The sequence below is a fragment of the Protopterus annectens genome, chromosome 1.part0 (assembly GCF_019279795.1).
Source record: "Protopterus annectens isolate FY-2018-M chromosome 1.part0, PAN1.0, whole genome shotgun sequence".
Lineage (NCBI taxonomy): Eukaryota > Metazoa > Chordata > Ceratodontiformes > Protopteridae > Protopterus > Protopterus annectens.
Window position 1 is genome coordinate 1,055,153,676 of NC_056725.1, and position 16,660 is coordinate 1,055,170,335.

The 16,660-nt window shown below is 41.1% G+C and overlaps 2 protein-coding genes across 2 annotated transcripts in view; both read left to right on the forward strand.

Moving 5' to 3' along the window:
• The window catches only part of LOC122799591 (sialomucin core protein 24-like), a 1,278,225-nt gene that overhangs the window by 979,218 nt on the left and 282,347 nt on the right, over positions 1-16,660 (forward strand). The window lies entirely within an intron of this gene.
• LOC122796430 overlaps positions 1-16,660 on the forward strand; it is a 228,204-nt gene that overhangs the window by 88,702 nt on the left and 122,842 nt on the right. Inside the window, exons 15-16 of the mRNA XM_044064895.1 lie at positions 2,662-2,831; positions 3,437-3,510. Coding sequence (XP_043920830.1) covers positions 2,662-2,831; positions 3,437-3,510 — 244 coding nt within the window. The remainder of the gene's footprint in view (positions 1-2,661; positions 2,832-3,436; positions 3,511-16,660) is intronic.

Genomic DNA, 16,660 nt, shown 5'->3' on the forward strand with positions numbered 1-16,660 from the left:
ATATATATACATATGTGTATATATATATATATATGTGTATATATATATATATATGTGTATATATATATATATATATATATATATGTATATATATATATATATATATATATATATAATGTGTGTATATAGGTGTGTGTGTGTAGATGTGTGTATAGAGGTGTGTGTAGGTGTGTTTAGATGTATAGATGTGTGTAGGTGTGTAGGGGTGTGTGTAGATGTGTGTGTAGATGTGTGTAGGTGTGTGGAGATGTTTGTATAGGTGTGTGTGTGTAGGTGTGTGTATAGATGTGTGTGTAGATGTATAGATGTGTGTGTAGATGGGTGGGTGTGTGTGTAGGTGTGTGGAGATGGGTATGTATAGATGGGTGTGTGTATAGGTGTGTTTGTAGATGTGTGTGTGTGTGTGTATAGATATGTGTATAGGTGTGAGTGTATAGGTGTATGTGTGTTGGTGTGTGTATAGATGTGTATAGATGTGTGTGTAGGTGTGTGTGTGTAGATGTGTGTAGATGTGTGGGTATAGGTGTGTGTGGATATATGTTTGTGTATAGATATACACGTGTGCGTGTGTGTAGATATACATCTGTGTGTGTAGATGTGTGCGTGTGTATGTAGATATATATCTGTGTAGATATATGTGCGTGTGTATAGATATATATGTGTATAGATGTGTGTAGATGTGTGTATGGATGTGTGTGTATAGATATACATGTGTGCGTGTATGCAGATATATATCTGTGTAGATATGTGTGCGTGTGTAGGACTCATGCGGTGTGTGGACGCCGCGGTGTGGACGCCTGGCGCGGTGTGGACGCTCGCGCGGTGTGTGCGTGTGTGTGGACGTCTGCGTGTGTGTGGACGCGCCTGCGTGTGGACGCTCGCGCTGTGTGTAGACGCTCGCGCTGCGTGTGGACGTCTGCGTGTGTGGACGTCTGCGTGTGTGGACGTCTGCGCGTGTGTGTGGACGTCTGCGCGTGTGTGTGGACGTCTGCGCGTGTGTGTATACGTGTGCATGTGCACATATATATAGGTGTGTGTGTAAATCTCAAATAGAGCCCACTTGGGAGTTCATGGCACCCCATTATTTTGCCCTCAACCGGTAAACACCAAGGAATTCTGCACAGTTGAGGTATGGGCTACTGTAGTGTTTAGAATATCGGACCTAGTTTTGTAAATTGTGCTCCCCCATGAGGAATTTCAGCATCTACTGTTATGGTTTAGTGTAACTTGCACAACTGTACTTTCAATTGCTTTGGCAGGATCCACCATTTACAACTCTAGACCAAGAGTCATATGTAAGAGTATAACTGAACTCTGGATGGTAGCATAGGCCAAAATATGTATGCTCCCAAAAAAGGGGTTTGATATAAACTTTAAATGAAAGGGGACCCCCTTCAGTGAGATGCAAGTTTGGCTTTTAGGAGTCTGTGATGAATGACATAAGGGTTTAAGTTAAAAGTATCCTTGCCAGTGGCATGTGGCAAGTAAAATAAAGTACAGATTGCATTTCAAGACTTTTTTTTTTTTTTTTTACAGTATGTATAATGTGTACTGTCTGAGCCCTGGTGAGACCTCAGACTGAGGCATTTAAGTATGGAGCCTGAAAAGATGGAGAAATTAGGAGGCAGTCGTAAAGGTATTTTTTTGGAAGAGTAGGTCAGTGGAATTTAAGGGAGGATAGTGTGATGCCTAAGTTGGGTACAAGAAACTTGGTTATGGGGAAAACTGCCAATGCAATGTCATGTATGGAAGTATTCATCTTTAATGATTTGCAGCTTTTTATAATCCTTCCACATGTTCTACACAAACAATGCATAGTTTAGTAACCACTAGCTGTTAAGATGGAAGAAAGTGGGTTCAGCAAAACTGTTCACCAGTATAAATTACCACTTCTCAAAATCCTCTCCTAGGAAATTCAATTTCCCCTTAGCCAACATGACCTCCAAGTAGGTTTAGTTATTGGGTGATCTTGGCCTACTGCATGGGTGTTTTTTGTTTTGGGGTGGGGGAGGTGGTCTTCAGCATGTGTAGCTTATGCATTGACTTGCAATATAGTAATTTACAGTACATTTTCCATTTCTGTGCTTGCCTTACAATGCCAAGACTTGAGCATTGCATACTGGTAGCTGTTTCTTACTGGCGCATTTTACAGTAGTGCCAGGGAAATTATTTTGCTATACTAGATGGCAATGGCAGTAGCTGGGTTGTTTCATGCAGCAGTAGCACTCTGCGGTTAAGACTGATTCTTGGAGAAAATTGAACATCCTTATTGAAATTGAAGGGCTTTGATTGTGGAGGATTGGACTAGGTGTCCACCCTCCTTGAAGTAGACTGTAACAGGCACATCCAGGCACAATAGCACCAAAATGGCTAGTGCCTTTGTTTATAAATTTGAACATTCACTTTATCCAAATGTACCAATTTAACCCTTAGTGTTCACACTCCTCTGAGTAGCTTATTTTGCAGGAAATACAGGAATGGCATTTATAAATTATTATAGCAAGTCCAGCACCCTTAAAGTTGGTATGTGATGGTTTGCCTTGTGTCAAGAATGATTTTAAGAATGTAGCTTTTGCAGAAACTGAAAGCTGCAGATGCCATCCTATTTGGGGTGCAAGAGTGGATAATTAAGTGCAAGAGCTAATTGATTTTTCTTTGCAGATTGTTTTCCAAATGGAACAGTAAAAGCAACTGTGATGAAAATGTCTGGAATCCTGAATACAGATGCTAGTAAACTAGCTTTGTTGGATGAAAGCTGCAGCCCCCTGGAGTCTAACGGATCTGCTGCAGTATTTATATTTAACGTAAATGCCTGTGGAACAGCAAGAAAGGTAAGATCTTGGGTTATCTGGGCATAGTGTAGGAATATCATTGTACTATTAGTGTAGAAGTGCTTCACACAAGAATACTGCTGTATGTTAACTTCACTTTTGCAAACCACCAGTTCTGAATATTTTACTCCATGAATTTGAACATGAGCGATGACATACTGTTGCAAAATGCTCTCCTGGTCAAGACTGCACTTTGTTCACTGTAAAGGGCTTTGCTTTCCACCGGAAGTGCAATTGCATTATTGATGGTGGAAAGGTGCAGGGATTACAGCTCTTCTCCATGATGGGATTTTCATACAACATATTTTGGTCAAAACTGTATTTAAAATATCTTGAACAATCTGTACAACAGGTGGTTGCTTGCACCCTTACGACTGTAAAGGAATAAACTGGGTGTGTGGTGGCTGAGTTTTGCAGAGCTTAGAATAGATTGCATGTGCTGTATTATGGAGATTACTTATCTTTTTGTAATAGTGCGCATGAACGAAATATTTAATAGTGCTGTTTTATGCCATGTTTGGTTAAGAGCTGCAAATGTTTAAAGTTAAACAGAAAATGCAGTAGCTGCATATTGATAACTATGCCGACTTTTTCCATCTTACTAGTTTACGAGCAACACTGTGAGGTATGAGAATGAAGTTTTGTTCTTCCCACCAGGAATGGCAGAACCATCCTACAGGTCAGTGCATTCATCTTTAAACTCTATTTGCAGCTTGGTCAAACTTTTTTGTTTAAAGGAAATTTAGAACTTGGTGTTTTATGGTGGACATCAAAATAAAATTGGTTTGCCTCACTGTTGGAATTTCATCTCTTGCATCTTTTGTTTGCTTCAGATTAGCAAGAACTTGACCTGGCAGATGTTTGCTTCACTTCTCACACAAAGCTGTTTAGTCCCCTGTTTAACTGGATGAATTTCTGGTGGGAGTTTTGCCATGCCCTTGGTTACTACATAGTAATCAGAGGTAATTCTCCATGAAGGGAAAACTTTCCAGTTTGTAACGGTCCTTGTTTACTTGACTGGGGAGATATGAAGGTTTCAAATGCTTGCATGCCTCAGTTTGTGTATTTCATTTCTTCCTACTAAATGTGTACCCAACCCCGCTGTGATTACCATCACTGGAAAATATTGATTCTTGGAAGCTCTGCATTTCACTACATCCTAAATTAAGGAACTTCATCCACAGCATTTGTATTTACTATTTCTCTAGAAAACAGTAAGGGATTGAGGACACCTAGCTTCTCTTCTGATTTGCTTTAAGTGGCAAAACTTTACCATTTTGTAATTTACTAACCAAGCCATTTCCCAAATGACACCTCAACCTCTTGACACAAATCTGGACAAACTTAAACTAATGGGGAAACAAAGGCCCAGAAATAGGGAGGGATTTTAAATATTACTGTTTTAAACTTGGAGTTGCTAGAATAACAGGATTTGTGTTGTCATGCATTTTCAGAAGCACATTAAGTCAAACTCAAATGTATGTCATTTAGTGACTTCAGTCCCCAGTGATTTGCCAGAAAACCACAAATAAGACCAAAAATGAGGCAAAAATCTTAATAGCTGAGAGGTGCTATGACTTGTGTGCTGCTGTTCAGCTAAGATGGTCCAATACTGACTGCTGACTTTCTTTTGAATCCAGATGTTTGGACTTTAGACTGATACAACTGTGGTTTAAATGAAGTAATACATTTATACAGACACAAGACTGCAGGCAACTATATTAAATGCAAAACATTAGGATTTTCCCACTCAAGGCACTTGGAAGTTAAAACACAAACATTACTATTAGATTCCATCCATAGCCTTATAAGGTAGTCAGTGCTTCATAGCTCCAAGTCGTGGTCTGGTATGTTTTGTGTGCAAGTTTAATGCCATATAGCCACCTGCATTCAGTTTTGTGATCTATATTCAGCATTTTCAGTTTTTCCTTGGCTAGCAATGCCTCTCACTTAAGCACCAAAAGCACAAACCTCTGCATAATGCTGCAGTTAGGCATGCTTATCCAAAGCATTTTTTGCATCTAATTTTTTGCTGTCATGTAAATTCTCATGTTTTGTCTTGTATTTTTCCTATAAAATATGGCTATTTCAGAAAGTCTTTGTAACAGGCAGCACAAAATCACTTGTGTATGTTCAATTGCATGACTAGTTCCTCACCATTTAACCCCTTTGATAGTCCTATTGCATAGGCTTCTTAATTCTTTAAAGTTTAGTCTTCTCACAACTATGTCACTTATCCACTGTTTGGAGGCTGCACTCTCTCCAGCCAAGACTGGAATAGCTGGTCAAGAGAAGGTCAACACTTGCACCACACCACATGGAACATAGCCCTCCAGAACACACACCAGCACTGCCGTCACATAAAAACACAAACCGCACACCCACATTCGTGGAGGCTCTCAAAAATCTGCGCAGACAGCAAAGACCTCTAAGGCAGAGATGCACCCGACAACCACAACACTAATGACCAGACAACTTTCCTAAACAGTGCGCCACTCAACCAAAGCCCCTAAGGCAAAACAGCATGATCAGCACACTATAGTCATTGTCTCAATAGAGAGGCACACTGATGTCCCACTCACTAGGTTGAATAAGGAGAAAGTAACAGCTGCCTGTTGGGTACCAGGATCTGCCACATAATGCGCGCGCACACACACACGCACACTCTGGTCCCTCAACAGGTACAAATATGACGCTGTCATTGTACACACCATACATGTAGGTGTGAATGACCTGAGATGTACCTCCCTGGACAACATGAGACATGGAGCTCTTGGATTATGTAGCCCAGGCAGGTATGACCCCAGCCCTGAGCAGCATCCTACAATCACCCAGAATACCACAGTACAAGCAGAAAATGATTTATTTCAACAATTGGTTAAGTTTCTGATGTTATTCTAAGGGGAGCCAGTATCTGTCTGGGATGACATGATTGACGGACCTCAATGCTTGGCCAGAGATGGCCTACATCTGTCACCCCTGGGCTTCCTGATACTGGCCAAGGCTCTTGCCACCTCTATAGTGCCTTTTTTAGGCAGTATTCCAAAGACCAAATTACCACCGTAACAGCTACAGACAAATTCAGTCGGAGAGTCATGCTGCTCAGTGCTAGAAGTCTAATCTCAAAATGCACTTGCTCAAAGCACTCCTTAAAATGGAGAGCATCGACATTTGTGCTGTAACAGAGAACCCGGTTCAAGGCAGCAGAAAGCACCCCTGCACTACCAGGCTATAACTCATTCCACACCTTTCAGCCCTAGAACTTGGACCAAATCTCCAAAGGTGGGTGTGTTTCCATATTCATAAAGGATGTGCACACCTCCAGACTGGTAGCCCAACATAACACATCTGAGATACTTTAGGTGCAGCTAAACACTGGGTAAGACAGTGATTTCAGGATGTAGCCTGCTATAGGTCCCCAACCATGTCACAAGTCTTGCACTCCACGTTCCTAAGCACCCTGGAGAAAATTTGTGTCCAACCTAACACATACTGGGCGACTTCAACTACTGCTTCATTAACTGTGAAAACTACTCGTGTACCAATACTTGCCCAGTGCTTTCTGGAATTCATTAATTCCAGTGCTCTGGACCAGCACGTTCATACCCCCACTAGAAGGTAGCAACATCCTTGACCTGGTCATTACTAACATGGGTGACTGTTGCTCTACACCAGTAGTCAACTCCTCCCTGGTTAGATCAGACAAACTAATCACCTTGGAAATCCACATCCCTCCCACCCCCCACAAAGGTAACCACCATGAAAAACTTCTCCAAAGCTAACTTTGGGCTTCTAAAAACAGAGGTGGCCAACTTCTCGGCACCCATGCAAATGGAAAATAGTTGCATGACTGTCTAATCATACACCAATGTGTACTGTACGAACACGTACACAAATGCATGGATCTCTCCATACCCAATAGAACTAAGATGCTCTCCTCAAAAAAAAAAAAAAAAAAAAAAAGGCAAATCTGGTGGCTGCTTGCCATAATCTCTATAATAGGAGGAGGAAAGTGATGCGGAATAAGTTCCAAGACTGGAAAAACTCCCTTAGCCTCAACAAAAGGTTGAGATCCCTCATCAAATCCTCTAAAGCCAACTATGAAAACAGAGTTGCATAATAGTTATGTAAAGAAGCTCCACGGCAATACCCAGATTTGCATTGAGCTACTGCACAATGGTACCTCCTATACAGAGCCAACATATTGCCAATATACTGGCTGGCAGATTCAGTGCTAACTTTACCCCTCTTCTCTCCCCCTCCCCCCAAAAGGACCAAGCACAATACCAGTAGATTGCCAGGCGCACTGTCCAAGGCCAAGAATACAGCTTCTATGGGACCTGACAATATCCCTGGCTGTCTTCTACATGAACTACAGAGTGAACTGGCACCTCACCTGTGTGGCCCTGTTCAGTCAACAGCCTCACCTCAGGCTTTGTCCCTATCGAATGGCACACTGCTACAGTCCTACCTCTCCACAAAGGAAGAGTGACTACAGACCCCAGGAATTATCAACCAATTAGCCTGAGTCTGATATGCAAAGCTATGGAATACTTCGTCATGGACCTAATAAACAAGGATATAGGGAATCTCCAGACAAGTGATCCTACACAGTTTGGTTTTGTGAAGGGTAGATCATGCCTGCTCAACTTGGTTGACGTCAGCCACCAGAGCTGTGGATGAAGGCAAGGTAGTTCATACAGCCTACCTTGATCTGGCCAAGGCCTTTGATACCCTTACTCACTCAGGAATCGTAGAAAAGCTCACTAAGCTAGGCATCAACCCCTATATCACTAGGTGGGTTGCAAACTGGCGCTCAGAACCCAGTGTGAAAGCTGACTCCTGGTCAGACTGCCGACCAGTCATGAGTGGAGTCCCACAGAGGTTGGTCCTGGTTCCTCTCTGGTTTGGTATCTACTTCGGTGAAGTAAAGGCCAACACGAAGGGACTCTGGCTGACAAAGTTCAGACTATTGCAAGTTGGGAGTTGCTATTAACTCCCCAAGTGATGTTGGCATCCTACAGAAAGGCCTCCATGACATCAATGACTGGTGTCAGAACCATGGCCTTAAAATGTAGTCATACCCCTTGGGGGAAAAACCTGGTTCCCTTGAATTACCACATTGATGGTAGCCCACTGAACACAGAAGGCATGATGAGAGATCTGAGAACACAGGTTGACAGCAACCTCTCTTTTGACCGCCTTGTTGCCACTGTGGTCAGAAATCCTGTGTGGCACATCTCATTACCAAGGGTTTTGCATCCAGGAAGAAGTCGGTGGTCTCCCTCTACTCTTCCCTCATTAGGCCAGTCAGAGTACAATGCCCCACTTGGCATGTACCTCACTAGACACCTTCAACTGGTGAGGCCACAAGTACCTGACAGAGAGGATCCTAGGCCTTAAACACTTGTCCTATATGGACAGACTCAAACTCCAGCTAAACTCTCATATTGCTTACTTAGAGGTGATCTCTGCTTGACTTGCAAAAGCCATGTCTGACCCAGCTCTGTTAGAAATGCTACATCTAAAGAAATCCCAAGCCTTCTTCACCACATGCTCCAGAGACCTCAACCTCATTACCACAATCAAGAACATGCTGGAGGGACAGGTTCCTAACCCAGAGACTGCCCATGCAATGAATAGACTTACCATACATGTCAAGCAGAGCACCTCACTGGCCCTCTTCAAGAGAAATCTTGAGTGGATGGGGAGTTTAAAAAAAAAAAAAAAAATTCACCCCGGGATCACTCCATTGGCTGTACTTGATAGAGGCACAGGGAACTAACTGGTGGAACGATCCCAGGGTAATCCTTTGGGCTAGGCTTGAAAAGACTCCAGGGCCATTACCCAGTACACACATATGAACCTATTTCTTTATCGCGTAAAATTAATATTTCCAGGGTATCAGAACTTTTAAAACGCTTATCAATTTTTTTCATGCACCACTTTCATTAAAATTTGTGGATTACATGTTGCAGCATAGTAATACCACAGTATTGTCTACCTCTTGCTCAGTTAAATAAGTCATTGTTTAGTATTAGACATCCTAGACGCTTGTATCTGAGCTCTGAGCTTTTACAGTACTTCTGTAAATTAACTCAATATAGAGATTCATTTTTACAAAATTCACTGGCTGTTCGGCTAAACATTCAAATCCAAAAAGGTATATTGTCGTCCTGAATAATGAGCTGTAACTGCTGGTGGTATCTTTATAACTGAAAACTGCTTTTAATGACTTTCATTACATCATAGGAAGTTACTAGGCTATTGGCCCTGAGGCCCTTACAAGCCTAGCTAAGAGTTTAGTCCATGTTCTGACAAGTCTGTACCTGATGCCCCTGTCCAACAAGGGACACAGGTGGAATCCCAGGAGTGTATTTTCTGTTCCTATCCAGTTATCCAGGTTGCACTTAAAGGGTTAATGAGATCTGCTTGATGTGGACAAGGAGTCTATTCCACAGAAGGGGGAGTCTCTGCAACACAAATCTGTCCCACCAAATCCTGTTGAGGTCGCACGTGTGGCTTACTCGAGTGGAGCTCGACTTGCAGATATGCAGCAAGTCCCATCAAGGTAGGGTCTGAGTTTGCTTTGTATGCCAGACAGAGGGTCACCTCTGTGGTGTCTGTATGAGACTGAGTAGAGGGACAGGGCTTTTAGTCTGTATAGGGTAGATGTTTGAGGCCCTGTATTCTCCTGTTGAGGAACCTCTCTGGTCTCTCCAGCTGTTGCATGTGCTTTTTTGAGGTACATGACAAAAGGAGTGTTGTACTGAATAATGGGTCTTGTAAGGGAAGAATACAGGGATGTTAATGACCTTGTCCCTGGATGAGAACCTTCCTAATGGGCCATGTAGAAAGCTTTCCCATACAGTGAAGGCAATATGGTGGTCAAAAGTCAGTTTATCAACCTGGATGCCCAAGTCCCTTATGACTGACTGCTTGCTGAGGACCTTGTTAATGTGATTAATTTTGTGGTGGTCACTCTCCCCAAAGTTGATTGATGCATTTTTTGGCATTCATTTTGAGGCCATGTTTCTGGCAGAAGTCATTTGGGTGATATCCTCTTGGAGGATGCCCACATTACTTTGGGACTTTTTGCAGTCATCTGTATACTTAGTCAGCCATAGCCTACTGATTTTGGCCTGCACCTCAAATGTGTATGCCAAACAGAGGCCCCAAGACCAATCCCTGGAGTACAGTTCATTACGGGTCTACTGCATGAGGTGGTTTCCCCAGTTTGGACTAGGTGGATTTTATTGATTAGCCAATTTGCTACCCATCTGCTAACCTGGATTGATGCCTATTTGAGAGAGTTTATACCCTAGTGGGTAATAGTATCGAAGGCTTCAGCCATGTCAAGGTAGGCTGTGTGCAGTCTTCCCCTCGTCCATGGCTTTGGTGACTGTCTCGTAATAGGTCAGATTTGACAAGAATGACATCCCCTTGAAGAAACCAGACTGTGTGGGATCGAGTGGAGGTTCACTGTCCTTGAGTTCATAATCCACTCCATGGCCTTGCAAATCAGGCTAGTTAGGCTAAGTCTACAACTTCCTGGATCGGTGGATGCTCCACCTTTGTACAAAGGAATGACAGTGGCTTTCCTCAACTTGGCTGGGGTGAAGCTGGTATTCAGGCTTTGGTTAAATAAGGTGCCTAATGGTGCTGCAAGTTCCTGCCTGAGTTCATGTAGGATGCAGCCTGGGATGTTATCTGGTTTCATGGAGGCTGTATTTTTTCTTTGAGAGGGTAGTGATGACTTGCTGTCCTAGAGATAAGTGGAGGGGGGCAGGTGGTGTGGATGTCCTGATTTACTTATGTAGTGCTACCATGTTAAATGTCCTCAAATCTGGAATAGTGGCATATCAACCCAGGCATGTCCCTTTAAAAAAAAAAAAAAAGTTGATTCCCAATTACGGATTAAATTTGCATAGCTATTGGTGGCACCATGGGATACACTTTTCTAGCAAGCAAAATTATTTAATATTGTAATTTTGGATAACAATGTAAATCAAACTAATCTCTGCATTTGAAAATTCCTTTTTAATGTTTTGTCCAGTCTCCATAAAATTTGTTCATGAATTGTACTCCATTTAAACTGTTTAGTAGTTTTTACTACACCCCTTAGTTTTCACCTTTAGTATTAACTTCATGAAAAGGAACAGTGGTTTATTTAGCCAACCTCTTGCAGACACTGGGCTTCATAGTATGGTTCAACTGATCTTGAGTACTTGGAAGCCCATGAATTCATGGGGCAAGCGGCTTGAGCAATTGAAACAGTTCATTCACAAGCCATCACCTTGCATGAAAATTGTAACACTTTGCTTTGGAAACAGTATTAGTCTATTTTTTCATATTTTCATATTAAAGAATTAAGTTATATACTTATAACACCAAAGTGTGTCCATTACTACTACACCTCCCTTATCAGCAGGCTTAATCTTGGTGACAAAGCAGGCAATTCATCAAATCTTATTTCTTTGTGAGGTCTAAGAAATTTTTGACACCATGATTTTGAAGTTAATCAAGAAATTGCTTATAGTGAGATTTAATTCTTCCATCCCACTCTTCAAAAATGAAATGACTGAACGGTTTTCTGTTTTATTAGTTTCAGTCATGATACTCCTATAATGCTGTTGCAACATCCATTCATTTTCTCATACAAGATTGAAAGCGCGCAATACTTTTGAACCTATAGGAAAAGGTAGTCGTCGTCCCCCCCCCCATTCATTCTGTCCATTGCAGTCTACCTGCTCCTCCTTTCCCCCCCAGATTTCGATGTGCTGGGAGTAGCATGGATCTTAAAGGCATCATGGTGGTTGCCAGCAACTGCTCCTGTTTGGGGGGGGGGGGGGTTAACCCCTATTTCCTATTTTCTATTTTCTATCTGGTCATGGTGTTGCATCAACTGTCACCATCTTTCTTGAATCTCATACCTTCAGTGGTAATGCCTGGCTGTCGCAGGTCTTCTCTCATGCACTCTGGATGTAGTAGTTTTCTGTCTTCTGTACCTTCCAACTGTTCAGATTCTTCTCCTTTCCTGCACATTTGAACAAACATATTGTTTGACCTTCTCTGTGATTGTAGCTACTTTAGTTTCAGTTCTGCTGTCCTTTTTCTGCCTCACAATGTACATACTACCACCAGTCCCTGGCTTGTAATTTCTTCCTGGTATGTAAATATGTGGTGGAATCTGACAGCATTTCACTTAGGTATATGTTAAAGCTTGACTGCTCTAGTAGTGACTTGTGTCCAAATTTCGATTTGGATAAATATTTTTACTAAGGGCTTAAATCTTTCCCCTCCAAATGCTTTATTCAGGTATGGAAAAGCATTCTAGTTTAGGTTACTCCTAGAGATGTTAACTATAACGGACTGGTATTTAGTTTACAAAGTAGCTATTTTGATTTGTGCTTTGAGCAACACTGGTGTGATGAGGCTGTTTGTTTACAAATCTGTTAAATGTTCTGTTGAATACATGCATCCCCCAAGTGTTGTAAAGTATGTATGGTAGTTTGCTGCTGATTTGTAGATTTGCTCTTTTGGCTAGAGTATGCCCCCTACAGGCCAAAAATTTGAGAGCTCCCACTTGATTTGCTGTAGCTTTTTTGACCAACATACATTACCATTCTGCTTATTTAGTTTTAAAATAGAAAAAGAAGCCTTTTTGATATTGTGGAAGCTCATAAGCTGTAACCACTTTGTGCAGTTTCTAACTGCCATATGAGGATTTTCTTATACCACATAGAATCTAAGATCTTGAGTAGTGTGTGAAAATAACTGTTTACTCAGGCTACTACAAAGCATTGCAACAAAAGGACAAGAATTCATGTTATGAATACAAGTGAAGTCACTAAATGTCTTATGGCAGAACAGGATGGCTACATTTTATTTTGGAAAGTGCTTTATTGGGGTGATGCCATGTGATTAAGGAATACTGGAATTTCCTGTATTAAATTTTGTGCCAGAGTTTAGATGAAACCTTTGTGTCCTGTAATGGATAGTTTGTCAGGGCATCCACGGAGACTTGCAGCTCACAGCTATTAAAGCACAGAAGGCATATGTGCATTTTTTACATCTTTCTTTGATAAATTAGAAGTTATTGTACTAGTTGGTGTGAACTTTCAAATGTAAATGCCTTGGCCTCCTGATGCAAATTTTTTATCTGGGGAAAACAGTAGGACTTCATGTTCTGTTCTGACATGTTCTGTTTCAGTGATGAAAGTCCTGCACAGTATTTAATGCTGGAAAACTGGATTTTTAAAACCTCTGAGAATGTGCATCTCTAAATGGAGTGGGATGTTAAGGAGACTTTAAAAGAGCAGTTGGAATCCAAGTGAGCAAAGTAAGGTTGCGATTGAAGAATTTTAATTGAAACTAATTAGCTCATTGGGTAATTTCATTGAATGAAATGAGGCAGTTTTAGTGGTGGTGATTTTTTTTTTCCCTGGGCCTACCTACAAAGTTGAACGTCTGCTTCCAAGGCAGCCAGCAGCAATTCTAACGATCAAACATTGGCTGTAGCATGATGAATCATTTTGCCTTTGGTTGGATAGCAATTGCCCAGGACAGCTGGGTTCTGAATGTTTGGGGAACTGTGCTGGAGGTTTTGGATCCATTTCACTAAAGCCTTCACTGATCAAGTTGTCCTATAGGCATTACTGGGATAATATACATTCCCTACATTCCCCTCAGACAAGAGCAGAGTTGCTGCTTACTGGAGTGAGAGCAAGTTTACTTCATCACAAGGAAGTCTAGACTGAGGAAATTTTGGCATGACCTCAGCTGTTTGTCCTCATGACATATGAAGCTTAAGTAATCACCCTTCATTCTTTTACACCATTGCTACCTTGGGATTTCTGATGTATCCTTGTGCTAACAGGAAGCCTGTTCCTCATGTCCAGTATAGGAAGGTATCTGATCTGGGCCTGCACTTGACCAACCATCCTTTAGACAGGCTTACTAATGTCTGCCAACAAGCCAGTCTGCCATCTCAAGTGCATTTCAAATCTGCATTCCTGTCTTTCCTCATTTTCTTCTAGCTCTTGCTCTCTTGAAGGCTCTGAATTTAACCACCCATGCTAGTGGCAGTTTTCACGGGTCTGTAACCCTCTCTGAAGCACTGACATCCATGGAGTAGTCCTGATAGTCTGCTTCATGCCACTTCACTTTCTGCTCTTCAGGATGATTCCTTTGTAATGTTCTCCATAGCTAATCCATTTTATAGCTATTGCTCCTGTAGTGTCTGGTCATAATCTTTCCTTCATTGTACACACACTTCTGTTTGGCTCCTGGAAAGAGCCAGAAGGAAAGCTAATTTTTACCTTGTGTGTTTTTTTCAAACCACACAAATGTGTAGCTTGAAGGCCCTGCAGAGTTTGACAACCTCTGGATTCTCATACTTGGGACACATCCCGGCATTGTATTTCAGCAACTGTTCTTTCAAGTCTGCTGTTGGCAGTAATTCCAGATCAGGAAAATTATTTGGTGCTAATTTTCTTTACAATCCATTGCATTTTCTTAATGCACTACAAGTTTGTGCAAAAAGTAATGGTAATTTGCATTCTGTACACTGAACTTCAGATGCTAGCTTTCTCTACATTATAGATTTTTCCAAATCCTTACTATTCTACCCTCTGCTGCTGTACCCTTTGCAAGCAAAGTTTAAGCCTGCTCTTTTCCCTCTGGTATGAGTACTAGACCTGGGGCAGGCCTTTGTTGCCCTGCATAGTACTGGCTTAGTTTTCGGCAGAGACCTCTCCTATTTAACTGTGCAGCATTCCATTCCTCAGTTTAGTACTACCCTATTATCTTCCCCCTAAATTTTCTGCCAGCTGGAATGCTATGGCTTCAGTGATATCTAGAGCATGTCTACTAATATTCAGTGGATTTGATTGGCAGCTCCTGGTTAATTTTGGTTGTCCAGGGGAATATGAATCGACTTAATAGCCTAATGCTCAACACTATTCACCATGTTTCATGCATGTGCCACGAAACTAAGATCTTTAAAAAATCTATTTTCCTGCTTTCTAGAGTTCCACGCTTTTCATAATCCACTGACACTATTTGCTATTGATGCATTTTGTGAAGTGGGTTTTACAGTTTACAGCTTGTCCAGATTGCACTGAAAATTGTAAGAGGTGGCATGCAGGGTTCTTTTATTTAAATGCAGTCTGTTCTGACTTAACTTTTTAGGTGGTGTAAAAAGCGGCTTTACAGTTCTAAAATATGCAGGATAAGTTGAAATATTACAATAAGCAATATATGCACATATGTACAAAAATGGTAAAACAAACCAAGACGAGCCAAGTCAACTATAGAACACTGGTTTAATATGTTAGTGAATTGGTAACATCAAAAAGTACTTAGCGCTTTCACCCATAGAATGGGCATCAGAGTACAAACACTGTCACAGCAAATATAGAAGCAGCAATTAGTACATAATTAAATAGTTAATCAAGCCATAATTAATACAAACCAATTTTAATTAACCTAGTCTAACATTCATTTAAATATCAAAACTCATTATAGTCCCTATTATGATTTTTAAATCAAATTGTAGTGTCCTCTATTATATTATAATATATTATATTTATTATATGTATTTGTTTTATATACACTATACACAATACTTTTGTCTTTTTATTTAATCATTGATGCAGACAGTCTTTTTAATATTTTCTTTGGGGACTATAATGAGTTTTGATATTTAAATGAATGTTAGACTAGGTTAATTAAAATTGGTTTGTATTAATTATGGTTTGATTAATTATGTACTAATTGCTGCTTCTATTTAAATGGTATTTGCTGTGACTGTTTGTACTCTGATGCCCATTCTATGGGTGAAAGCGCTAAGTACTTTTTGATGTTACTAATTCACTAGCATATTAAACCAGTGTTCTATAGTTGACTTAGCTCGTCTTGGTTTGTTTTACTGGTTTTGTTCTCTTTTGGAATATGTACAAAAATGGTCAATTAATTGTAAACAAAAACTGAGTGGTTATACCAACCAGGAAGTCTCAGTTGTGCAAGTTGGACTTTGGGAGAAAGTTGCCGAAAAGGGTAGCTATACATTGTGGTCATAGGGTATACGATTTGGACGGTGTTAAAGAAAACTAAGTGGAAAGGTGAATGAACCAATGACACAGGACTAAAGGAACATTTTGGAAATTATCAGATCCCCTCCAAGTTGGCATAAAGAAATGTCTTAAGATATGTGGAAACAAGCCAGTGTTGGGAATTCCCACTGGTACCATGAAAGTAGGTTCTCAAAGTATGGGTCTGATAAACTGTTTTCCAATGCACATGTGAAACCACCAGCAGCCTGTGGGTAGCTGGAGCAGTGCCTGGGGGGGAAGAAACTGCCTTGAGCTCTTTTCTCCATTTTGTTCTGGTGTCTGAATGCCTGCCACCCAGCGTAACACCTAGCTCTTGCATTCTTTTAGGAAGACTAAATCCAATTCAATATTTGCTTTTTCTCTGACTTCCTCTTTCTTTGCTTGGTCCCATACATCCCTACCTGTATGCTGTCCCCAGAACCTTTGTTCCCTTTCTTGGTACTTTTTACCAACTCCTTTCAGCTTGAATCTTTTTGCTATCCCCTGTACTCTGCCACCTTTACTCCCCATTCATGTCTTGTAAATGTTTGTCCCAAATTGCTAGCCTCACTTTTTGGTATAGGTACATGCAGCATTTTTATTTTTCTTGTATCCCTTGTCCACACCCCATTTTCCCATATCTTGTTTGCTTCCTTAATTTGCTCTAACTTGTCCCTGATCTGTTCCAGATCAGCATAAGACGTGTCTGCCAGATGGCCTTTATTCTTTCCCTTC